Consider the following 26,303-nt stretch of genomic DNA (forward strand, 5'->3'; position numbering starts at 1 on the left):
ACATATATCATTGGGGAAAAAAAAAAAAAAAAAGAACTTTTCTTTACCAGCCACGAAGAAGGTCTGAGACCGCACTTAAACCAGGTTATTTTTAGTCACCTCCCTATTTCAGCCAGCACATGAAACAGCGGCAAGGAGCAGAGGCTGCAGGAGAAGGCAGACTGTGGCAGGATGATGATACCCTCCCATAACCCACACAGCAGTGAAAGGGTCAACGAGAACCAACCGCAGCCATGCACCATCGCACCCACCCGCGCACTCGGAGCCACTCACTGGGACAGAAGGACAGACCTTGTACCCACTGCCTTGCAAACAGCCCCTGCCCTCCCCAGCCCTTTTATCCCCTCTGGCTGCGGCTTTTTTTTCCAGGTGTGGGATTGCCACCAGGTGTGGGCAGTGAAGGCGAGACCCACCCTGCCCTTACCCTCCTGCCTTTCCATGGGTAGTAACAGGGGGAGAAGGCACCCTACCTACTTGAACCTGAGGCTGCTTTAGCCCCAAAGCCTTTAACTCTTTCCTATCTTGCGTCAGGTGAACGACTGGTGACAGCAGAGCTGCAAAAGCAGTGCCCAGGTCTCCCCTGGTCCGAGCTGCTGACCCCCATCTCCCACCTCCCAGGCTAAGACGTGGCTAGGCAAGTGGCAGCACCTCGCCAGCATCACACCTGTGTTTGCTCTGCACATCGCGCGTTCTCACCCTCCCGGGGCAAAGCTGGTGGGAAAAGGTGTTTTTCTAGCACATTTAAAGCTGTTTGGGAGAGACACTGAGATTATACGCGTGACCTTAATATTTCCCACTTTAGGAGCAACATCATTTTCTGCACTCCCAGGCTGTGCTGGCAACATGATGAGAACGAAAGGTGCCAATTTGCTGGGGAGCACCAACATTTGTCTTTAGAAAGCAGAGAAAGACAAGGTGAAAAATCAGATCTTTGCAATTGCCGGCTGCGGCGGTGGTCTGCACAGGAGCGGTGGGGCTGGGCACAGAAGTTGATACTCTTGCCTAAGTTCAAGAAAACTGAATTTACCTGTCTGGGTGTTTTGCACCCCCAAAACCTGCCATAATCCTAGTGTGTTGGGGGAAGGTGAGAAAATAAAGAACCTGAAAAACCCCAGCCTGGCTGTGAAAGCCAGCCAAAAGGCTTTCAGAGGAAGCCTTCAAAATAACTGCATTCCCACCTCTTTATGTACAGGCAGACTTTGCTTCACATAAGTCACATGTATGGCTTGTGCACGGCTTTGAAGCAGAACTAACTCTACGTGTCCTCTCCCATTACAATATGTTTTTACTATTTGGCATTTCATCTATTTTGCTTTGATTTTGATTTTATCTGTTTGTTTTAGCGCTGCAATGAGAATTGAATTTCTCTCCCCTCAGCCCCAATCAGCTGAGTTGTTTGCTTTCCCATTTCATATCTCCCTTCTTCCTCTTTTCCCACCCTTACAATCCTGCTAACTTTAAATCTAGAAAACTCCCTGAAATTGCCCTGCATAAAAACTGGCTTAGGTTTCCGCAGGAGCACAGTGAGCTTAACTACATATCCGTTACTAACTTTAATAGATGACATGTCTCAATCCCTTAAACTTTCTGCTTCGTCTTAATTATCTGGAGACACTGTTAGCACCAAGAAGCCAAGCTCAGCATTGAGGTTTATTGTGCTAAACGCTGCACATAAACATGTTCCAACGCCTGCGGGAGGTGCGGGTGTCCTTCCTCCGCAGTGGCTGGGGGGACCGCGGGGAGCCGGGGCTGTCCTCCACCTCCTCTCCTCTCCATCCCAGGGAGTGGACGGCACCGGCCAGGACTGGAGGTGCAGGGGTGAAGCCCAGCCTCAGACCGGCACAGAAACCCCTCGCTGCTCCATGGGTGCAGCACTCAGCAAAGACACGGTCTTTGCTTTGTCTATCGGGGGACCTGGGCTTTCCTCTTCAACTCAGAAGGAGGTGTCACGAGTATAAAGCCAAGTAGGGAATTAGGTCAGACTTTTCTACCAGGGAAATTCTCATGCCCCGGGGCATAAAGCGGTCTCTGCTGTGGCTGAAAATATCCATCCCTTTGCCACTAAAGGCCCTGCATTTGGCTAGCTATGCATACAAATATGGGAGCGTTGTGCTGACAGCTGGATCAAAATGCAGTAAAGTGATCTGGAGGAAAACCCGAAATCCTGCAAATGTGACCTTCCCCGAAGTGTTCTTCTCTTGGTATTTCAGTGCTGGGGAGAGCTGGCTGGAAACGGCAGGGGCACGTTCCTCTGTCAAGAGCAGAGAACCAGCATCCAGGGCAGAGGGAGGGTCCGGCCCAAAGGGTCTAACACGGGTTATTTGCTAACATGCGAGGCCTGATTCCCCTCTGTCCTGCTGCTGCTCGTGGGTTCGGCGCGCGAGGAAGCTGCCCGGGCTCCAGCCCCTGCTGGGACGGGGTCGTGGAGGAGAGGCCAGCCAGCCCGTGCGAGGTGCTGCTGGAGACGGCTCTGCTCCATGGCAGGGCATTGCTCCGCGACTCCGGCGTGTAACACGCGGCAAAAACGAGAAACGAGAACGTTGTTCGGGTGTGACCTATTTGGGTGTCACCACGGTTGGCCTGTGGCAGTGAAAGGTGGAGAAGGGTTTTGCTTATGGAAATTAATTTCTGCCTTACTGACAGCTCAGCTCCTGGAGCAGGGAAAGGATCTTAATTGCTTAAGCTCAGGAATTGACAGACCAAAAAACCCTGAAACCCAACCCATTTTCTGTTTAGAACAGATTTTTTAAGTGGCAAAGTGATTGTTCCTTTAATTTGTTTTCCTTTCATACAGTCTGACAGCTGTCAGCATCCAGGAGGGTGTGAAACGCTGCAGGGACCGGGGTGCAAGTCTGGCTTGTAGCGACACTGGTCACCGTGGCTGTAGGGCACAGCGTGACACAAATCTGATCCTACGCGCTGGATTTGGTCCTTTTTATAACTTTAATTTGAAAGGTTACTTGGATGGTTCTTGTGATTTTACAAACTACACGTTTCTCTAAAACTGGTACAAGACCAGCTTTAAGTTTCCCAGGAGTAGGCTGATACCCTCACGACTGCCTGACCTCAAAGCAGTCATTCTACATGACTGAGCGAAGACATTTAAGACGTTTACCCTGTCGCAGTGTTACCCCCTGGAGGTGCCCAGCTCTTCCCTAAGCCTGTGCCAGTGCACCGAACCTCCTGCGTGCTCCCCTTCCTCCCACCTCCTCCCTTCCTCATCCCCCTCGCCTGCATACAGGGATTTTCTCCTTCGCCCTGGGCTGCTGCTCAAATTTCCCATGCTTTAAAGCCTAACAAAGGCAGGGATTAACAGCAACAAAAAGAGCAAGAGAGCAACTGAGAGCCTGGTGGAGCTGAAAGCGTCCAGAGAGAGGAGATGGCTGAGAGCAACATTTGGAATTAGATGTTTGCAGAAACCCGCCTCTCTGGTCAGATGTTTTACAAATGAGACTGGTGCCACCTAGAAGGAGGGTTTCCTTTTGAGAAAGACGAATTTAGGTGAGAAGAGAGCAAGTTTGGGAGGGCTGGCTGGGAAACCGATGAGGCTTCCCAGGGAAAGAGAGGTTACCTCTGTAATTGACACCCACGCGGATGTGCTTATTGCACGTGAGAGCCGAACCCTGAGATGTACCGCTCCGGTGGCATTCACGCGCCTGCCTTCACCTCCGTCTTCCACCCACGTGAACCGCGTGCGCGAAGTCCCAGAAGATGGGGCATCACGAAGTCCGAGATGCTGCAGAGCCCATCGACACCGCTGCAGGGGGAGAGAAATAATTAGGCAATCTCCAGCTCCCCAGACGTGCGTTGGGCTCGCGGGCAAAGTACTGATGAAACCCGCCTCAGCGGCGTGGGAGGGTGTTTTTCCTTTCCGATACATTCTCCCTCGCAGCATCTGCCCAGCTATGCAGGCTCCGTGCCACAGGGCTTGCTCTGGGAGAGGCAGGCGGCGGCCGGGCAGGCCCGCCCGAGGCAGGCGAGGGCTCTGCTGCCGCGCCACAACGCGCCGACGGTGCCACGTTTGCAGCACTTGCAGCAGAAGTATTTTATTGATCCTAACGCCGGGCACCGGCGGGATATTGGCTGCCTGCGACAACCAGCTTCAGCTGCGTTCTGGGAAGGGCAGCTCCGGAGGCAGCGGAGGAGCTCAGTTTCCATGAGCATCGAGTCCTCGCCCTCTGGACTTCAACCACAGGAGCAGCTTTTCGTAACGAAGGCTGGGGCGCTCGGGGCGGGCTGGTCCCGCAAAGCCCCTCCACGCAGGTCGAACGCTGGCTGCTGGAGCGGCGCTTTCCCACGCAGCCGCACCGGGGCGAAGGGCTGCTGAGCCACCCGTCCTCATTCTTCATTCTTTCCCATCACTAACAAGTCAGAAGACAATTTTTGGTTTTGTTTTTGTTTTTTTCTCTTTTATGAAATAAAATCAGTAGCTTTCATCTGAATTTTGCACACGAGTAGTAAATCCAATTACTCCCCATTGTTGCAAGCAGGGCTGACACCTTCTGGGTTATTTTCTTTCCTGCCCTCCCCTCTCTTAGTAGCCCCGTGCCTGTGTATTTCTGCAAAATTAGTAATTCGTATAAAAATGCATTTCCTCTAGCAAATACTTTGGCTTTACGTTTTCTGGTTTTGCAATGCAATGAATATCCTCACTGCAGGCCTGTTGTTTCCTTTGTAATTCTTAAAAGGGAGGAAAACAGTTAAGTATTTGTAAAGCCTTATCCTTTCTTTTCAGAAGGGGGAAATAAATGAAGTGAGTTTCATTTCGCAAGGTTTTTTTTCAGTTATTCCCCGCGGCAAAATCTTGAAGCAGCAGCAGAGTCAGGTTGTATCAAGCATGAACAGTATCATACATAGCGCTCCCTCTCTCTCTTTTTCTTACGTTTCGACATTTGAAATCATCCCAGCAAAAGTCCTCTTAATTTTATATGTTGCATTAATTTCAAGTCAAACACATGCATTATGGTGAGAGTCTGCTGAGTCAGGCGCATGTACATTTTTTTTCTACTTTTATCATTATTCCTTTATGGTTTCACAAAAATTGGGTCTTGTTATAATTCAACCGCCCTGACTGATACCGTGCAATTTGGCACCGAGTCCTTCTTTATAGTTCTCTCCAAATTCACCTCTTCGTACAAGTGGGTGTCTTTCATTATGGCTGACATTAATACTGAATGAACTAACAGCTGCTTCTTGCTAATGAGCCAGAGCAAAAAGAAATCTCTCTCGGTGGCTGCAGTTTCAAGCTTGGCAGCTTGCCTGCCGAAATCTCTTAGAAGGAATCTGGCTCACTAGAAGCAGGGGTCTGAAATGCATTTAGCTTTGTGTCGAGCTGCAGTAACATTCCATGCACCGACAGTACGTTTCCAGGTGGGAAAAGCAGGAATACGTGTTCATTTCGTGTACGTTCTACAGTAGAAGTTAGCTGTAGTACTGCAGCTCTGCGTGGTCATGGCATAAGCATCCCAGTGCCTGAAGGTTCCTAATATTCTCCCCATATCCTATGTGCGATGTCGTAACACAATCAAGAACCAGCAGATGAAGGAAAAAAAGTAATTTACGTATGAAAGAAGACCCTCACCACATGGACCTGAGCAGAAAGACCGGCCGGACAGTGCTGCCGACGGCATCCGTGTGCCTCAGACCAGGGCCAGGTACCCGGGGGAGACCCGGCCCGGGAGTCCATGGGCAGTGTGCCACCGGGGCAAGCGCTGGGGGCTGAATTCTGCCCGCCACCTCGGAGGGGGACCCCATGCAAGCACAGCCCATGGCCAGAGGCACCTGGGGATAACAGTGAGATGAGGAATTGCACAGGGCAGATTTTAGGCTTCTGTTAAATCCCGCTGAGATCCATACCAATAGCCCGTGGCCCTCAGTTGAGCACATACTAATTTACACTGACATCGGTTGACATATTTAAGTGCGCCATGTCAAAACCCCCTTTGCTCTCCTTGAAATGCCATTTTCAGGAGGGTGAGGGGACACTGAACGTGACAGTAACCCCAGAAGGTCACCGTCAGATCAAAGACGTGGAATTGTTAACCAGCTCAGGATACTCTACCACATATAATGGTAGAGATCAATATAATTAATTAACATAAAAATAGCTAGCAATTACAGCTTTATGTGTGTTTATATATATATGCATACACACAAGGCTTTACTGCGAGTGATATTTTTTTGAGGGTTTGGGGTTTTTGTTCCCAAACAATACATTTGGAAGAGCCCCTAATTTGCAGAGCTTTTATTACAGTTGAACCACCAAAGCATAGACTTCCCCACTTAAATGAAACACGTCTACATCCTTTCCCCATTTTTTGTGCACTTCGCTTTATCTTACCCAAAGTTTGGCCAGCCTTTTTGAGAAACATCACATGGAATGACCATTTTGAGCTAGAACGGTGACGCGGAGCGAGTCCACGTGCTGAGGGTAGAGCATGGCCAACCACCCTTTCCCAGGGGACACAGAGCGATGCCAGGCAAGGGCAGACCAGACGGCACTGCAGCTCCCGGGAGCTTTACCCTTACTCTGCCAATCATAAGAAGCTTTCTTGACTAGAGATGGGTAGTTTTTTAATAATTTCACTAAGATAAACTGTGCATATATTGACGGTCTCTCCAGCCTTTGAAATTCCGATTACCAGCAGCAGCGCATTCCAATACGGCTCTATATCATAGGTCAGATTTAACGTTAAGGTTAGAGCTAACCAGGTTTATATGGACAACCAAAACTAAACCCAGATGAAAACACCGACTCGGCTATTTTAAATAAATGAACGCGTTGAAAGAGGGTCCCATCCCATAGTTGACAGCGTTCGGCTGAACCTCAGCGATACCATTTGTAGTACATCCAAAATAAAAGCAAGGGGCTGCAGCCCTGAAGCCTGAGGGGACCTGAGCAGAGAGCGGTTGCGAGGCAGGCTCACCACCATGAAATAGCACTTTCTGACATTGATCTGAAAAATATGAGAAAAACCCAGTCAACGCTTTCTTTTTCAAGAGCATAACTGCAAAGTTTCTGACAAGTTCGGTGTTTTTTGCAGCATTACAATTTTCCTTTAACTAGAGAAACATGTCCCCAGGAACATTTCCCTGTCTGAAGCAAACTAAAGATGTCAAGTGAAGCTTAGAATATTCTTCTGGAGCACAGTGGTTTAATTTCTGACTTGTTTTCATGATTTACATTGACTATTCAACAACTAAGAGATACACGGCTTGAGTTCATTGTTGCTTCAAATCAATTTGGTGACATCACTTAATGAGAGATTCCAGCGAGGAGGTTTTTAGGCACAGTGGAAGAGTTTGGTGAGATATTTTTTTCCTACAAAAAACTGAATTATAAATTAGAATGGCTTAGTTACTGTGTCGCAAAAGACCTTTGAAATATTGTTTCTTTTTAAAGCTCAGAAGTTTATAAAATTTGTCAGGTAACTTTGAAATGCAAAGTGTAGCAGGTTTTATTTTTCCATTTTGGTGAAATAAAGCATCATGGAATCAGTTTTTCTTATTTAAATACCATGGGGCAATGTGAGCTGGTGCACCCTGAATGCAAAGTGGAGAAACACTTAGAACAATTAGCGCAAAAAACATCTGCATCTCTTGTTAACCACAGGGACTGTCTGGCAAACATGATATTTTTTTTAAAAAAAAACTTAATTGGAATTCATTAAAATAACTTTGCCTCAAAGTAAACATAAAAGACATTTCTGAGGTTCCTATTTTCATGTTTACCTAGTCAGAGTCCATCTGGTTTAGGCTATTCTGAGCAATCGCTATTCTGAGTAAGAGGCTGGACTTTTAGAGAAATCCTTGCTGGAAGCCGCCGGCTGTCCGGAAAGGCAGGCCTTGCCTGATCCCAGGTCGTTGCTACGATCCAAGGCGACACCGCTGCGTCACATGAGAAATTCCCCATTTTGAGACCACATGAGCACATTTCTTCGGGGAAAAAGCACTTCGATGTTCATCCAAATCAGTCACGCATCAAAGATGCTTTTATAATAGGAGGATTATTAATGTTTGAGGCAGCTGATAACCCACACACAGAAACGACTGAATCATTTACAAGTTCGTTTTGGCTGGAGATATTTGAGGTATGTTAATTGTCAATGGGCACGTAAGGAGCAAATGGGCAGAAACGGTGAGTTACAGCGTGTAACATATCTAGGAAACCCCTTCCAGCTTATTGCAGTGAAGCTCTGGCAGCTCTGGCAGACCCTGATGACTTCTTACAGGGACTGGAATTAGTCACCACATGGAGAACTAGATGGAATCAAACATAGTGCTTAATACTCGATGATCACGGTTACAAAGGCCATTAAGGAGGTACCGCTTATGACTACAAAATAAAAATATTAATCCCCTTCCTTTAGAGATGCAAGATGAAGAGGTCCCTTCTCCTACGTGGCATTTCAGCCTAACACCTTCCCGGGGGCGACTGCCTTGCCCTCTCCAGGCTTTGGAAAGCACGGAGAATCGCGCACGCGGGAGGATGAGGCTGGAGGAACTGCTGGTGATGTGAACTCGGCGCCTTCGCACAAGGTATTGCCAGCGAGGCTCCCGCTGAGGGCGTCCGCCCGATGTCCCGGCGGGAAGCTGTGCTGGGGCAGCCAGGGCGGTTCTGGTGCGGTCCCCGAAGCGCGGTGGTTCACCCGTCTCATGTCAGGGCTGCACCGGGACGGGGCCCCGCATTCGCCGCTGCTTCCACCTGGCTGCCCTGGTCTTCCCTGTGCGTCCTTCAAAACCCCAGCGAGGGCCACGCCAAAGCACAAATAACGCAGGTGAGATGGCTCCGTCCCAGCGAGCGCTGGCGAATGAGCCCCCCGAGCCTGCTGTTCCCCTGCCTCCGAATGTTAGGACAAAATTAGCCAAAGAGGCCTGCTTGGAGAGGTGAGCCAGCAGCACGGATAGCCAACGTGGAGCCTTGTATTTTAATCGCTCAGTTACAACGTGCTTTGGGAAGGCATACCCGTACAGTAATTCTGAATCCCGCACCTGAAGGATGACAGAGCAAGGGAAAGATAAAAGTATTAAACTTACATTCTGCATCCCTGCAAAAGCATCTTGTCCCCATGCCCTGAAGAATAACCTCAATGGAGTCACTTGGTCGTCATGTCCCTGGAAGGGTTAAAAGAAAAGAACAGTGTAAGAAAACATTGAAGCAAAAAAAAAAAATTCATAGTTTAATGTCAATGTACCAAAGCCCGGAGTTTACCCTGTGTTGGTACTAATAGCACAGTGGCGCTTCCCCAGGTAACGTCCCGTGGGAGCCGTAGCGAAATGGCCTCATTTCAACGGGTCACGCTGCAGCTCTCGTTTTGCTGCGGGCTTTCCATCCCCCCGGCCCGAAGCGGCCCCGCGGCAGTCAGCGCACCCTCCCAGCACGCTCTGCTCCGGCTCTGCCTCCATCCACCGTGCAAAATGCCTCTCACGCCGCCTGCAAGCACCTCGGTTTCCCACCACGCTAACAATGAAGATGCACTCTCGGTAATCGTTTCCCATTATTGTCACTAGGATGCAAGCCTGCAATATTCCTTGGATTGCAATCTCGATAATGGTCAAAATATGCCATCCACAGCTTTCCATCAAGGAGCACAAAGCATTTATGTGTAGCGGTGTTCACAAAAAAAGTGCTGAAAAGTGACAAAATATTAGTTCTAATTCCTTTCAGAATGACACATTATTACAAGGGTATTAGCTGAGGTTTCCAATTTTTCTAGTTCCTCTGATTTAGGAAACCAATGTAAAGATTTCTAGACACTGCATATGAATAATTTAGCAATCACTCAATTCGTCTTTGAAAGGCTTCCCGTCTTCACCAGGACCGAGCAAACGCGGCGGCCACCTTGACACATCACACCACAAAAAGTAAATGAGTAAATTTATAGTTAAAAGACAGATTAATGCCCAATAAATCTCAGACTATGGATTGGTAGGTCTCGGAGCTGCAAACCCCGAGTATGTATGAGATGCAAACTTTTCATGACTGATAGGTGGAAAGACTATATTACAGGGTTGGGAGGCTTCCTATTACTGCTGATTTAGGCTGCGAATCCAATGGAAACTGCTTAACACTGGGCACTTTAAAAATCAGAAGATGTCATTATGAGTTTAAATAAAGATTTAGAGCCCACATTTACTTTCTTATCTCTGCAAGTGTTGACATTTATGAATAAGAATTTTGAAATGAAAGTGTATCATTTGGAAAAGGGCGTATCAAGGGAGGACCTCGCAGCCAAGAAGCCATAAAGTCAAGAGCAAGACCGGGGTGAATGGAGACATTTGTTCACATGGAAGCATTTTAAGAGACACTTTCTCATGAGAAATGAGGATAGGAAGGGAGCGGGAAGGGAATTCACACGCAAGCAGGCTGGCGGCATTCATCCTGAGCCATATTCGCTGGTAGCAATGGGATCACTGACATTCAGAGAGGCAAATCTGAGCCGGTAAATCAACTTTTTTGTTCCAGCAAAACTTTTCTGGTGTGATGATTCAACACTTCCCAGTGAAACTCTGTTCACTAGAAGCCTTTGGAATAGATTTAGTACCGCGTCATTAGAGGGCTCTAATTCAGTGGAAGAGGATACGTTTGAAACATCACCTTGGATGTGCACCTGGTTGTTATTGCCTGAACTCAGAGGTAGCCAAGGTTCTCAGAAAATCTGCCTCGGGAGAGGTCTGGGAATGCAGCTGTGTCTGTAAACAAGCGAACCCAGACACTTCCCCAATGCAGAGAGAGTAACAGCCCTTTAAATTCACCAGTGCATCTTACCTGTTATTAATTTTACAATAGGAGGAAATGTAGAAGTAAAACCCTTGCTTTAAGATTAATGCTTGTGAGCTCGGTGCTAAGTATTATTTACCCATAAATAAAATTATACTGTAGTCATTGAGTCTACAATGGCTAGACATTACTGCTTTCCCTGCAGCCAAAACGTAATTCTGCAGAAGCACTCCCACAAGCAGGATGGCTGTCTGCTCCTACCAAATGCTCCCTGGGAAGCGACTAGAGATATTTCACTGAAAGAACTCTGCAGAATTAGTTTTGACTTGTTACCGCGAAGAAAACCATATAAACTTTTTTTTCTTTTTTAAGAGATGGGTGTCCTGTCAATTCTGCTCCCATCCCCAGGTGAAAGGCGGACCTGCACCCCTGCATCACCTCCCGACTTGTCCAACCTTCGTGCTTTGGCACAGCAATGCCGACTGTTCCCAGGCATCCTCCGCGCGTGCACCTTCGCCTCCCCCTGAATCCTTTGCATCCTTAATCCTCACATCTCCTCCAGGTAGCCAGAGCCTCCATGCTTTGAGATGCCCTATGGGTCTGCACCCACTTACACACTCTTGCATTATAAACCGTACTCCTGTCACGATGCAGGTATTTTTCACGCTTATCTTCTCGCTCTCGCGCTCTGCACGTGGCTCCAGCCCTAAGCAGCCTTTGAGCTTGGCTTGGGGAAGCCAGATATCTTACCCCATGAATTTGCATCACAATTTCTCTTCCAGTTCATGACTTTTCGTGCAGCTGTTCGGCTACGGCTGTGCTGGGCGCTTGATGCCAAGTCCAGAATGGCACAACAAAGGGAGATGTGCCTTCGGGAGCCTGTGCCCAAAGCAGTACCACCGCATGCTTACAGGTGCTCTCCCTGCCATCACCACCTGCTTGGAAGCTCTTGCTTATCAGTCTGTTAGGGGACAAGAGGGCAAACAGCCATCCTTACACCGCTGGACTCTGCAACATCTGCCATCAGTGCTTTTAGGGCTTGGGGGGGGCAGAAGAGGCCCCTCACCTGGGATGGTGCCTCTTTCTTTCCATTGCTTTTGCCACCGCAGCAGGACCCTCGCCCTGCGCATTGTCGCCGGATGATCGACCCAGAGCCACATCATTCCAGCCAAGGAGCCTGGGACGTTGCCTCCAGCCCTGGTCCAAAGCGGGCGGCGGCCACGGCATCGGGTGCCCCGGACGGACTCCCTGCCCCAAAGAGAGAAGCCCCCAGACGTAGAGATGTCTCCAGAGACCAAGCACCACCATCAGCTCCAACTGGAAAATGCTTTTCTTTGGCGTTGCCATCTTTGCTCTTAATATCCAGCTACTCGCCTATATTTTTTTCATTTTCAAATCTTAAAATTCCGCACAGGCCCCAGGCTCACTCCTGCCAGGAAAAGACATGAGGCAACTATTTGTTCTGACTTCCTTACTCGTAGAGGAAAAAGCTGGGGCAGGGGGCAAGTCTCTTTTACTGACTGTCACAGACCAAGAGTTACATCAGCAAGATCCACCCGTGGTCTGGCTTCCCCCGTTAGGAACACTGAAAACATGGATTCTTTGAATGTAAACACATATACCTTTATCCTTTGGTCTCTCGAAGCCACTTACGCAAGGCTTCTCATCCCATACAGTCCCTCCGGAGAGCTGAGTCTTCTCTGTTCGGTTGGCTGTTAACACTCACCTTTGATTTTAACGGGAGAAGGTGGGATGCATCAAAGCCTCTTCAGGAAAGGCAAGGGCAGACATTGAGGCAGCCTCAGGATGGCAGCATCTCAAGGTGCTTATCGCTTTCTGCGAGCTCCACGCAGACACCTCTCACGAGAGCGCGCTTGCCCGGCTCCGCTTCCCTGCGGCGCGCCAGGGTCCCGCTCCAGGCGGGTCCGAGACGCCCCTCGCTGCCTTCGCCCGTCGGGGCAGCGCAGCCCAGCCAGCAGGTTGCCCTCTCCCTGCCACCCCCGCAGCAGCGTTTGGTGTGAACCTTGCACAAAAGGAGTGTATCAAGAAAAATGCTCTCTTGTCCCTGGGAACTGGGGGATGCGCTCGGGGGCCTGACAGCAACTCCCTAAACGAAATAGCTGTAATTTTTACTTTGTATTTAAACTGCTTTAATTGAGTCTTTTGCAAGTCTAAAATTTGTTTTTAAATAAAATGTTGAATACAGCTGCAGCTGAGAATATTTGGCTGCCAATGGTTACACAGACTATTGAAGGAAGGTTTTTTTAAAAATAACAGCTTTTTCGGATTTCAACGGCAAAAGTAAACATATGCTTTTAACCGTGTTCACCTGCAGTGACACCTGCTTGCAGCAGATTAAAACTCTCAACCATATATTTGAAATAAAATCCAACGTGGCAAAGAGAATTACCCCTCCTGCTGAAACCAAGCGCCGTAAAACCAGTTTTAAAGACACCAGCGCAGAGGTCTGGGGCTGGAAAAGGCAGTGGCGGGAGGAGAGCAGGCAGGTGCCAAAGGAGACACCGGCAGAGCCACCACCAAGGGCTTCTGGAAGAGGATCAGTGACCAAACGTGAGGCACGGCCGCGACGCTCCCTCCGCAGGACCCCAGTCCCAGTAAAGGCATATGTGAGCTGGAAGAGGCTGCGACAGAACCGCCTGCCTTGTGCTGTGACTCAGTTGTGCGACAACCCGACGACGAGAGGAAAACTCCTCCCGCTATATTACAATAGTTCAGAGCAGAGACGCAGCAACAAGGATAAACAGATATTCGGTAAGAAAAGAGTAGAACATCTGTTTCCTTATCATTTTAAAAAGTGGCTGCTAAAACAAAAACGCCCCTTACAGGAAGCACGGACCTTTCCTTCTTTTTTAACGGCGCAAGGTTTTTAACTGATTGGACAACGAAGGGAGAGCAATGGACAGAGAAACCGTAAATGTTTGTTTCTCCCATTTGTTCATTTGGAGGAACAAAACAGGTGGATGCAGAACGCTCTTCCCAGGCCGGTTTAAAGCTCTGCTCACCCTCTCAGCAGCGAACGCGGCTGTCAGTAACGCACCTTGCCGTCGCGGGGAAGGGAAAGAGGCTTGTCCTTCCTAACAGGCCTGGGAACGTTAAGAATGTGCATTTTCAGGGAATTTGTAGAGAATGTCTTCATTTCTTTCTTTCCTCTGAAAAGTTCAAAGGTTTCAGCCAACTCCTGCTGTGTTTTTGTTGGCTGTAACATTTTCGTACTGACAGCAGCGCAGACTGCAGACGTTGACAAACCTCCTCCTTCATTATTTTGTACAAATGTCTTAACGTAGCACAAGGCGTTTTAAAATCTACTTAGAGGAAACTCCTGAGAAAGCCATTGCTTCGCCATAAATCTCTAATTGCAGGTTTCCTTCCCCTCCAGATGGAAGACAGCAAAGCCCAAGATCTTGAGAACATCAAGCTTTGCATTATGTTTAATCTGGTCACCTCTCGGACCTGCTTCTTTTGAAAGAGGCTGAATGTGGCATATTCAAAGACAATATTTAAGATTTTTCAGGACTACCACTTCATGGTCAGGAGCTCCCATAATGCATCCTTGCCATCTGGAGTTGTTATTAGTTAGTTAGTAGCAGTGTCACTCTAATGATATATTATTTGGTAATGAAAGCCCAGCTGGCTGCACACGTTTTGAAGAGTCAGGCTCTGCAAAACAGTGCTGAGAAATTGTCCCTACAGAGAGTAAGGATGGAGCGAGATGGATTCCCACAGGGGACTGGGGCGGTCATCAGCAGTGAGAGGAGGGAAGATCTCTTTTCGGTACCTGGGGACCAGCCTGCCTGAGCATCGCCTTTCCAGTCACGAGAGGTGTTGGGCTGGACCCCAGGGGCCACGCGGTGCCCTCCAGTCACTCACAGGGTTCGGTGCACAGCGGCAGGCTAGAGCTAGTCCGAAGCATCTTTCCCTCCCTCTCAGAAATCCCTCCTGTTGTTCTTTGGAAGATCCATAAGCAAATCTCTGCATTCTCAAAGCCTCCCCTTATACAACCTTTGTCCAGAGAGGATTCGCTGCCATGGTGGAAGCCACAGGCAGCCCTTTGGGGTGGGGTCGGACAACGAGAGGACTGTAAAGGGTGCGTTTGGTCCAGACCAACAAGGCACAGACGACACAAACGGCTTTTCCTGCCTCAGCCAGGCGTCCTGGCATTTACCTCCAACTCTTCACACCAAATTCTCACATGCTGAGACGAAAAACGGACAATGTTTAGGAGGATGGACAAGAGAAGCTACTTGGTGCTGCAGCTGTACAGAGAAGAGATACTCCGTGGGCCAGACCTGCTCTGCATGTGCTTTCCTGCCCCCTCCCCATCTGTTAACGATTTTCTTCCTCACAGCACTTGATTTTAATTTTTGTCTAGGAGTTCTGCTTGGCCCATAAGCAAAACTCAGATCCATGACACGGGAAGACAGATTTACCCCCAAGCCATGCTGAGACAAATGGTGACTCTCTTTTAACTCTGCATCTGCTTGCCCTGTTGTTCCTGTGGTGTTCGGGTAGAGAGAGCAGTAAATCTACTTTAGCAGTGACTTGCTACAACTATGGAGTTTATAAATCACCGGAGGAACAGCCCTGCCCTGCATTATTAAAGATATGTTATTATACTTTATTTCTGAGCCACAGATAAACTCCAGCACGCAGCCAGGAGCCATACGTCTTATTTGCCCGATATAAGAGTTTCTGGTAAGAAAAAGTTGTATTAAAATATCCTCTTAAGAAATTTCATGTAATATGAAGATGCAGTAGCAGCTAACACAACAGACTATGAAAGGTTTTCTCCATATGACCTTTGGAAGCAACAGATGAAGATGCTGAGAGGTGAATCCCACCCTCTCTTTGCCTCTTCTCCCTTTAAAGTCACAGGAGAGGTTCGTGGAGGAGGCTGCAAACCGCAGAACGGTCCCCCAGAGGCATCACAGCACTGCAAAGCATCTTCAGCAGAAATCTTGCAAGCTCATTGGTGCAGTATTGCCATAAAATTAACAGAAGTCAGAGGGAAAAAACTCTGTACCTCTTTAAGCACCGTGGTCTTTACAGCAGAATGAATGGTCCCCTTCGGGAACGGAGGGCTGAGAAGTGTCAGGCCACTCGCTTGGGATTTAGGGAGCAAAAGAGACCCACCAGAAGGCTGCCACTAGCCACGTCACGGAGGAGGACCAGCTTCCCGCCCGGGAGGAAGCACAACCCTTCGCAGCAGCGGGGTTCGCCTTGCCTTGCCTGCCTGTAGCAGCGATGCCTGTGTCTGCGGCGGCCGGCCGCTGCCCCGTGCGCCTGCTGGGCAGCACGACGGGACCTCCCGGCGTCTCCTCGGGGTGGGTGACCCACTCCTAGCAGAGCTGCTGCTCTCTGGCAGCGCCACGGGGAGCCCAAATGAGGAGTTAAAGTGCCAAGCCTGCCGCGTAGACCCCTGCGACCGGTAACTCCGTAAGCGGTCTGTCTCCATTTGCTGCTGAAGGCACACATCTGAACAAGCGCCTCCATTTGTTTTGCAAACACCAGCTCTTGTTATCCTGACAAGAGCTGGAGAGCAGAGGAGAAAAAAAAATATCTGTTTCCACTGTGTGCTTTCAATACCATTTTGTGTAGCATCATGTTTCCTCTTTGTACTCGTTCACTTCGTTTCCCCAGCGCGGGTAATACAGCAAAAGGGGGAAAACACTTTTAACTGTCAGCACGCGCTCATAAAGCTGCGAAAATTGGCAGTGGGACAAAGGGCCAAGTTTAATGCTTTAAATTAACATCAGCTCATTTTTAAAGCATGACTAGAATGGCAGGCACTCTGCCAACCTTCCCTTGGAGATGGGCTTACCGAGGGCAAGCGTGCAACTGCAGGACGGGGGGCTGCCGGCACTGCCCTGCCTGCCCCAATGCAGGGAAACCCACCCCCCTGCAAACCCACCCCGCTGCAGGGAAACCCACCCCCCTGCAAACCCACCCCGCTGCAGGGAAACCCACCCCCCCTGCAAACCCACCCCGCTGCAGGGAAACCCACCCCCCCGCAGGGAAACCCACCCCCCCACAAAGGCCGCGCACCGAAGGCTGGAAATCCTCTGCCACCACGAGTCACAGTGATAAACTTGCAACCAGAAGGAAAAAAAGCGCTCAGAGTTCCTAGATTTCCAACGGCCGTGTAAGCATCCGTTGGTTAGAAAATTTTAAAATTTACGGTTTTCTTCTGTTATGGTGTTTAACGAGTCTCGGTGATGGGGTTTGCTCACACTCAGACTCAGAATTTATGCTGGGATTTTAAATACGTTGCACTGCATACAATTTAAAGTAGTTACTTCATTTATTCTGTGTTACCTTAAGGCTTTATCACTGTTGGCCCATTTTTTCATCCCATCTCTCATTTGCCAGTGACAGCAGATAGAATCATTAAATCTGCAATATGCAAGGATGGCTTCCAGCGGCAGCACTTAGCAGCTCTGTCTTTGCCCATATGCCCAAAGACTTGTTCAAAAACAGAATTTTTGAGTAATTTATGACTGTTCTTACCGTGATACAGATGGCTTATTGATCCCTTTAATCTAAGTACCTGTGGTTTTGCAGAAGAAAATACTACCCTTTTTTTATACTGCTCATTTATACTCTTTTTCTAGAACGAGAATGCGCTGCCTATTATCTTAATTGACTGATTTTTTAACAAGTTTTGGTCTAGCTAGAACAAAACCAATTTCAGAAAGCTTGATCGGCTTGAAGTTTGCTCATCCTCCTCATCTCAGGACATCTGTTGCATCTCCCCTCCCTCGCCTAGAGGTGGCCCAGAAAGCCACCCAGAAGGCCATCTCCTATGACATTCAGCTATTTGAATTTCAGGCAATGAAAAGTGCCAACACTTGCACGAGGTACTCTCTGCTCCCAGCAAAAGTCACAATATTTAGATGTAAGTTGCCAGTCTCGTTGTCTCAGAGAATTTTTTTCTCCTGCCACTGGAGCCAGTTGTGGTGCTACCGCTGCCGAGGAGAGAGCAAAGTCCAAAGGAGACAGTCATATGTCTTTTAATCTTCTTTTTTTTTTTCCTAATTATGATGAATCAAAATGAACCCAAAGCTTTGCTGTTCCACAAAGGAGTGCCTAGGATGCATTCTCAAAAAAGCTCTTTCTCTGTAATGAGGAGCAGAGAATAACCAGTCATTTCCATGAACAGAATCAACCCGCATTAAAAAGGAAAAGAAGAAGTGAAGACTATTATTCTTCAGAAAGAATTCACAGCTTTCACCCATAAAGCATCACGACTGGTGCATCAGGGTAGTCAGGCACCAGCAGCCAAAGGAAATCAAAAGTTACATGGGAATCTGCTTGGATAAAGCAAACTGCACTAGATCCTACATCCACCCCTTCAGCTGTGCCTCAGAGCTCTCGGCATTTCAGTTAACGTATGCTACAGGTACCACAGGGCCTTTATGGCCTTGGTAGCACTCAAGACCTCTCAGGAGGTCTTCTTGGAGGAGCGTTTATTTTATATCACAGCTTCATCACCTGTGTCCCTTTTCTCTCAGAGCTTGTTTCGGCCAGACAACAGGAGGACGCTCCCCGCAGGTCCCCGCATTCCCTAAATTCTCTAGGAGCTAGAAAATACGTCTCCGCAGGGTGAGGCCCCTGCTGCAGGGACCCTGCTTGGTGCCCAGGGAGAGGCACTTCTTGCACAGCCTGGGAGCACAGGGACAGGACGTGGGTGTCCCATGGGCACCCCAGGGGCTCTGGGACCCCCAGGGTGACCCGCACATGGGGGTGCACCAGCTATTTTCTTGAAGTCAGAGCCCACAGGCTGCGTTCAGGGTAATAGAGTTCACACAGAGGAGAGAAGAAAGTTTCAATCATTTCTTTTAGAAAACAGCAGCACAATCACAATGCTAGGACTGAAAAAAAACAACCAGAGCTGTTATTTCCCACTCGATGAGTGTGTTCTTCTGCAGCTGCTACATATAATAAAGAAACTGGTGCTATTCCTACTTTAACTTTTCCTGCATCTGCAATTATTCTGCTTTTTTTTTTTTATGTTCTAATGCATGTATTTTTAGATTTACACAGCGGCCTGGCTAGTTCTTGGACAAGGCTGTGGGTGCACCTTGCCCCACACCTCCCGGGGCGGCGGGAGCAGCCAGGCTGGCACAAAGGCCCTGCTCCCGACTGACCCCCTCGGTCCCTTTTTTGGGGGCTGTGAGGAATGCGCACCCATAACTTCATCTTTGCGGTGAACCCAACGCCTTCCCCAGTGTCGTGGTTCAGCCCCAGACGGCAACTAAACATCCCGCAGCCGCTCGCTGCCCCCACCGCTGTGGGACGGGGGAAGAGACTTGGAAGGGCAAAAGCAAAAGGAAAAAACTTGTGGGTTGAGATAAGAACAGTTTAATTTAATTATTAAAATAAAACAATAAAATAAATAATTAACTTGGTATTATAAAACAATAAAATAAAACAATTATAATAATAATGATTATAAGAATGATAATGATAATATAATAAAAAGGAAAAGGGAAAAAGGAAAAAAAAAACCAGAAACACGAGCGACACAGCCGCTCACCACCCGCCGACCGACGCTGCCCGTCCCCGAGCCGCGATCGCTGCCTCCCTCCCCCCGCCAGCCCCTCCCAGTAACACACTGGGCATGGCGTGACATGATATGGAATATCCCTCCGGCCAGTGTGAACCCGCTCTCCTGGCCGTGCCCCCTCCCCTCCCGGCTCCTCGTGCCCCCGGCGGAGCCTGGGGAGCTGGAAAAGCCCTGACCAGTACAAGCGCTGCCCAGCAGCGGCCAAACCTCAGTGTGTTACCGGCGTTGTGTTCCTACTCGGCCCCGAGCCCGGCACCGGGCCCGCTGCGGGGAAGGAAATTCACTCTACCGCAGCCAACACCATGACACCCAGCTAGCGGCGCTCAGGGAACATCATCCTCAGTAGCTCCCAAGAGTGGGCCAGGCTTTCCTTGATTTGCTCCTGATTTATACCAGCGTCAGGAAGGGATCACACCTGGAGCCTTTACATCACTAGAAGATTTTTTTTTCCCCCCAAATAAGCATACTTTAGGGAAGGTTTTGTCTGCTCTCAGGAGCGATTACCTTTCCTTTAGAATCATGTGTCTCAAAAATAGCAATCTCAGCGTCAGCTTTAGCATCGAATGAAGTGAGAACAAAACCTCATGGAAAGACAGAAATGCACCAGCAGGGAAAGAGCCCCCCCGAGACAGATACTGAACATTTTCTTAGCAAAATCTTGACCAACTTGCCTGAGCTGGCACCTGGCAGTTCTTTACAGACACACATTTAGGCGTCATTATTTCAGAGTCAATGGCCTAACAAGCCAGCCCCCAGACAGGTTTTCTGTATGAGGAAAAATTATCCACAGTTGCTACATATAAAGTGAGACTAATTTACTTTCCCTTAATTAATCATCTTCATTTCCTCCCTCTTTAGCCTTATCCAATGAGGTGTAAATTGCAGGGGCAGATGTACTTTTCTGGGCTGAATTCCAAACTAAATGTTCTTCAAAAAGTGAGGAGGCACTTAGCAAAGTATTTTAGTGCTTCACTGTCATTAGGCACGTTATAGTCACCTCATTCTGAAGGCTTTGGCTACGTTATTTAACCCGCATTCTTTCTGGTCTGGTTATGGCTGATTTTGCACCCTGAGAGCAAAGAACTGAGCTCAGCAAAGAACGAACCGTGTTCTGTCAAACCATTAGTGGGTTGGGAAAGCGAACCGAGGTAGCCTGGTGTCTCCCCGCGCCTTCTGCTACACACCTTTTGGAGGGGGCTTGCTCTGAGGTTCCTTTATGCCCCAAACTTCACTACTTCCAGGACATCCAGGCAGGTCCGGTTCTTGGTGGCTTCCTCAGCACCGAGGAGCTCACTGAGGTCCTCAGACAGACACCAAACTTGGTTCCTATCCAAAAAAACCACACCACCGTCATTTTGATATCTTATTTTTGGTATTTGCCAGATTATTGCAGCGACTAACGTACGACCAAGCCGTTGATGTATTACCAGCGTGATAAGCGAAAGAAAACGGTAAGGAGCGTTTGAATTTCCATGATACAGCGTTTGCTTGATTCCCGACACCACCACAAAAGCTCAGTTTGGATATTTCTCGTGCTCTGCGTGCCAGTGCGCTCTCCTGCACTGCAGGCATAACTCGCAGCGCCAGGATAAAGGTATTTTTGGTTTTCATTCCCTGAATGTCGACAAGCCAGAGCCCTCGTTTCCAGAGCTGGACTATGGGCAAACACACTCTAATTTCTGAGACTCCATTTGTAACCACGCTCTCCGGGCGTGCGAGTCTGCACGTTTTCCCACATCATTACTACGGCAGCGTTCGATCATACAGAGAAGCTCTAGGTACGTAAAAACTTCGGCGCAAGGCTGAAAAAGTAGTCCTGTAGGGATCCTTCCGTGGCGTGTAACAGCTTCATCACAGACTCTGACTTCCAATTAGCAAACCTCGCACTGAGAACGTTCATATATTTTCATTAATTGCAAAATATGCTTACCGTAAAAGGCATAGAGCCGGGTAAATATTTGGAGCCCGAGGATTTAAGAGAGGCCCATCTTGCTGGAAACACCGGTATATCAGCGCTACCAAAATCAATGCCATATATTTGAATTAAACATGTATTAATCCACCTATAAAGGACTGGAGCTATCCAGTCAATTTTCTGATTGTAAATATAGCTTTTGCTAATATAGTAAAAATAAACCATTTCTCTTTCAACCGTAACTCTGGTGATGAAACCTGTTACAAGCACAGCTACCATACCGTAATTATTCATCAAACTGACAGAATAAAGACCCTTTTTATCCATCTTACATTTCATCTGAAAACATTTAGGCGGTTTGCAAGCAACAGGCTCACATACAGACTCAGGACATTGCTGATAATATTGGCAATAAATAAATACTGGCAATTCTGGAGGTGAAGACAGCGTCTTCTGCTTGCGCTGTACATTATCCACTACCCCCGGTTATGGGGCGGGGTCTGCGTGTTAATATTAACTAATTCATCTTTTAAATGTATACCCCAGCCTTACAGATTAGGTGGGCGAGAAGCTCAAACTCTGCCATGTTTTAGTTTTACAAAGCTCCCTCCAACTGAGAGTTTTACTCCCTCAAGTGAGTTTTCAGTGCCGCGCAGGGGTGTAACCAGCCCGGCCTCGGCGTGATGGGGAGCTGGGGGTTGCCCACGGGGGCAAGACGTCTGCTGCCCCAAGGGGCACTGGGTCGAGCCAAAAATGAGCTGTAGCTGCACGAAGGGGAATATCACAGCAGAGAAATAAGGGATTGCGCCTACGGGCACATCTTTTGGCTTGTTTGCAACTTAGGAATCTAAATCATTCCGTGGGAATCTTAGTTCTGACGTTAGGCAGGAGGGCTGTGCTTTCCGTGTGGGTGAGGGCCGTAGCCTGGCTTTGATTCCCTGATCTGCTGGAAATCAGCAATCTGTTAAAATTGTAATGTACAGCTGTATTTTCTCATTTATACGCCTGCCATAGTGCTCTGCATACAGGCAGGCAACTATCACTTGAGATCACACACCTTTCCTAAGCTAGATGTGACGCCACCGATAACTTTCCTCTACGAGTGGCATGGCGGGGAATTCCTGCACCCTTCACTTAAAGAGAAACCCCGAGGACAAGCAGGTTAATCGTTACGGAACGGTCACGCACAATCACGACGGGCTCCAACTCAAAATACTTTGCATGTGACAAGGCCACACGGCAACTTTGGCTTCCGAATTGCACGGACCGACAAGGCTCGAGGCGTCTTTGCTGAGCGCAGGGAAGCCGAGCCCAATTCAGCAAGAAGGAGCGGTTTGGCTCCCTGTCATTCTGGTACCTGCAGGAACGAAGAGCCAAGAGGTTTTGCAGGGAATGGGTGTGACGGCTGGTGCCCCAGGAAACCAGCAAGCTACATTGCTCCGCATCTGTCTGCAGAGTTCACCCCATGGGCCTTTAGGCCAACCCTTCCGTTATAAAATTATCCTTCTCAGTAACTGCAAAAGCCATTAAAAACAAGCGGAGGCCGCCACTTAACGCAAGCCTTATTTTTATTTGCATCATATTATAAAGGCAATTTTCATTTATATTCCTTTGAATTGTAATGGCACCGGCTTGGCTGGTCTGCAGACAGATGACATGCTTTTCGTGGCTATACGTTATAATCATTGCAATTTGTATTCAGGAAACGGCTGATGAACTTGAAGCATTTGGACGTAAGGAGGCTGGGACGGACACTCAGCCCGTGGTCACATTTTCCTCATTCGTTTTGTACGATCCGCGGCAGCCAGCGTCGCTCCCCTGTGCAGTTAGCACAGATGCATTAGGTGACAGGTTTTGCCTTTTACTAAAGCCCAGTCCTGTGGTTTCCTGAGGTATCTGTCGTTTTTAGAAGCAGCTGCAAATCCGCTCTGCACGACAGCATTTCTGTTCTGTGATTTACCCACGCCTGAACAAACTTTTACTAATATTATCAACTTGCGTATACTATTAAAATTGTAACACAGAGGCTTCCTATAAGAACTAATCATTATTTCCCCAAACTTTATGTATTTTAAGGGGTATCTGACACCATGGTGATCCCTGCCCTGACTGTCAATTGGCAACAGTAGCAGCAAATGCTGTTCACGTAAAATTGGTGCCAGAAATCTCCTGAAGACACCCTGAGTTATTCCACACATATATCACAGAACAAAATAATGGAAGAGCATTTTCAGAATCGCTATAGTAGGGTTTTAATATTGTAGCGGAAATCCAGATATATTGCTATTAGACCGACTTTAAATGTCAGTCCTAAAACAAGCACAAAAATTCTGTGAGACCACGCAGCAAAGATGTCTGATAACTTGTAGAGCCATATGTTTTATAGCAGCTTTTTGTCAGATCACCTGGGCTGGCAATAGTCTGGAAGGTAAGTTCTCCTTCAGCTTCATGGCTTTTACAGACCTAGAGATTTACAAAGTGTCACTTCTTGAATTTATCACTGTGCGGAATTGAGTATTTCCTTTATGTAATTCAGAGCAAGGGAAAAAAAAATTTCGTATTTCAGACAACAGTAGAGGACGTTTTTCTGTTTAAACATTTCTAACCCATTTTCAAATTTAACCGTTCATCTTAGCGCAATCATTTCTTTAGCAGAGAATTTAGTTTTTGGAGCTCTTTCCGAAGCCTCCCCAGGCTCACACCCCGGCGCGGTTTGTCCTGTGCGTCGACGTGCCCAGGTCGTACCCGGGGTTTCCCCAGTCGGAAACTCCGTGGCGTGGGTGGGGAGCGGGGCGGGACGAAGGGTTACGGCGCGACTGCACGGCACGCGCGTCCTTGGGCAAAACTCCCCGCACACGCGTGTGCGCGTGAGTGCACACGTGAGGACGCGGCCCGCGCCCGCGGGGAGCGTCCGCCCCTTCGGCGCCCGCGCTGTATCCCCTGCATTGCAGCTGCTTCGGTCTGATGCTGTCGGGAGACTGACCCAAGGATCCGGGGTTTCCAGTACACATTAATACCCGGGACCGCAGATAATAATAATGATAATAATAATATCAAGTTAAAAGCAACGCTCTGGAGAGCTGCGCTCCTGAAAATATTATGTAGCTTAACCCTAAAACTAATCCCTGTGCAAAACTGCACTGCTGGTTTGCACCTGAGTGTGTAACACGTCCTCGGGTTTCTGTAAGGAAATGTTAAAATCTCCCTATACACAGGCATTACGGTATCGATCCCTGCAGCCAGAAGTGGGTGGATATAAAATCAAAGCCACCCAGAGTATTGAGCTCTGTCTTTATGAGGCACATAAAGAAACCGAGGCAGTGTTATCCCTCCATCAGATAACTCTGATGCGGCTGCGAGGGGCTCCAGAGCTCCCGGCCCTGCCGACCCTGCACAGCCCCACGAAACCCCATTAGGCGGAAAGGGGACGGGGCCGCCAAGCCCCGCCGCCGAGTGGCTCGCTGGGCTGGCCCTGCCTGCTCAGCCGCTGCCTCTGCCGCCGTGGCAGACGTCCGGCTGACGCGCCGGGGCGCGGGAGCGAGAACCGGAGGCTGGCGAGCGCCCTGCCCGCCGCGGGAAACCTCGGCGACGCGTGCGCGGGGGCTCCCCGCAACTCGCGCCGCAGGGCAGGCACCCCTCCGCGGCAGCGCTTCGAGGGGAAGCAGCGGAGGCGGCAGCGCGCAGGGGTTTAGCCGAGCATTTACACAGTTATGAACACATTTGCCACTCCTTTGCTTGATCCCAGGTGTGAAGTCGGTTGCATTTGACATTTCCAACCATAACCACAGTATATACCCTTAAAGTTCACTTTTTTTTTAAAAAAAAAAATATCCACACACCTGTTACACCTGAATTTGTCCAGACCTGGCAGGTGCAGGGAGTAAAGCAATCATCCATCTGCTGAGGCTTCGCGGGGAGAGCTGAAGGAGAAGTAAGTGGGCACAGCCGGAGGGAATCAGTGTTTTACAGCCTGTCATCGCTTCCCACGCTCCCTGCTTCTCAGTGCCGCCGTGAAAAAGAAAACAGCGAGAAGAGAGGAGTCCTCTGTCGCTCGAGTCCTCTGGAAGACCTTTCCGAACACACCATCATTGCAAAAACAGTTTTCACATCATCAAGTATATTTCCAGAAAGAGCGTTTCTTAAATCTGCGCACGGACATATTTTCTACTGTTCCACATACGGTAAATAGGCAGATACACTTGAGGCAACACCCTTAAAAATAATTTCAAAAGTAGATTTATGCATATGCATTCCAGATTTTGAAACAAATCAGTCCTGGGGTGCTGAGCATGAGGCCCTGGGGTTCAGAGGGAAGAGAGTCATTCTGATCCCCGAGGTACCGGTGCTGTCCCTGCCTGCCTCGGGCATTCATCCGTGGAGTCGTTTTTTTTTTCCCAGGTAACTGACCCAGCCCAAACCAGCTGAAATGCACGGGAGGGTGAGGAAAGCGAGGGGTTAGATTAGAAACAAAATAGAAACAAAATGCAAAAGAAGGTTTTCACATTTACCAAGGTGTAATAAAGCACACAAGCAAATACAAATGTGCCTTACGGCAGTAAGTACGAATAAGTTTAAGATAAGCAGAGTGCAGAGGGTGCCCAGGCACTCTATTTAAGCCCTGGTGCGCCCCTCTCCACATCAGCACAGGACCCTGTCTTAATCTGTTAAAGAACTAATTCCATGTTATCACTTTTTTTTGTTTTAGGGTGAAGATTTTCCGTGACCCTTGCTCCGTCCGCAAGGCCTGCGCGCAGGCTTTACAAAGCCCCACCAGATTCAGTGTCTCCCGAGCACCTGCCCCGTCCCCAGGGCGCACCGCGCGCAGCCCCAGCTTCCAGCACGCCGGGAAAACACGGGCTGAGCGTCTTTCACTCACGTTGAGCCTGTCCCACCTCAGGCCGACACTAACGGCTGCCTTTCACCCAGATTCCATGAGCGACATCTGTACCAGACAGCTGGAGAACTTAAACAGATAATTACCTCAGCATGCATCACAGTGCATTTGTTACTAAGGTATTGATTAATTATATTTAAAGGATACCAAATGACATTGAAAACTTCAACGGCTTTGCTACCAACACGAA

General features: G+C 48.6%; 1 protein-coding gene across 1 annotated transcript in view; it reads right to left on the reverse strand.

The window, feature by feature from the left end:
* TCERG1L (transcription elongation regulator 1 like) overlaps positions 1–25,925 on the reverse strand; it is a 153,958-nt gene extending 128,033 nt beyond the window's left edge. Inside the window, exons 1-4 of the mRNA XM_075107863.1 lie at positions 25,059–25,925; positions 20,489–20,630; positions 9,037–9,114; positions 3,635–3,757 (exon numbers count right to left, since the gene is read on the reverse strand). Coding sequence (XP_074963964.1) covers positions 3,635–3,757; positions 9,037–9,045 — 132 coding nt within the window. The 5' untranslated portion in view covers positions 9,046–9,114; positions 20,489–20,630; positions 25,059–25,925. The remainder of the gene's footprint in view (positions 1–3,634; positions 3,758–9,036; positions 9,115–20,488; positions 20,631–25,058) is intronic.
* Positions 25,926–26,303: the final 378 nt, after the last annotated feature.

Source organism: Phalacrocorax aristotelis, chromosome 12, assembly GCF_949628215.1.
Source record: "Phalacrocorax aristotelis chromosome 12, bGulAri2.1, whole genome shotgun sequence".
NCBI classification, from domain to species: domain Eukaryota; kingdom Metazoa; phylum Chordata; class Aves; order Suliformes; family Phalacrocoracidae; genus Phalacrocorax; species Phalacrocorax aristotelis.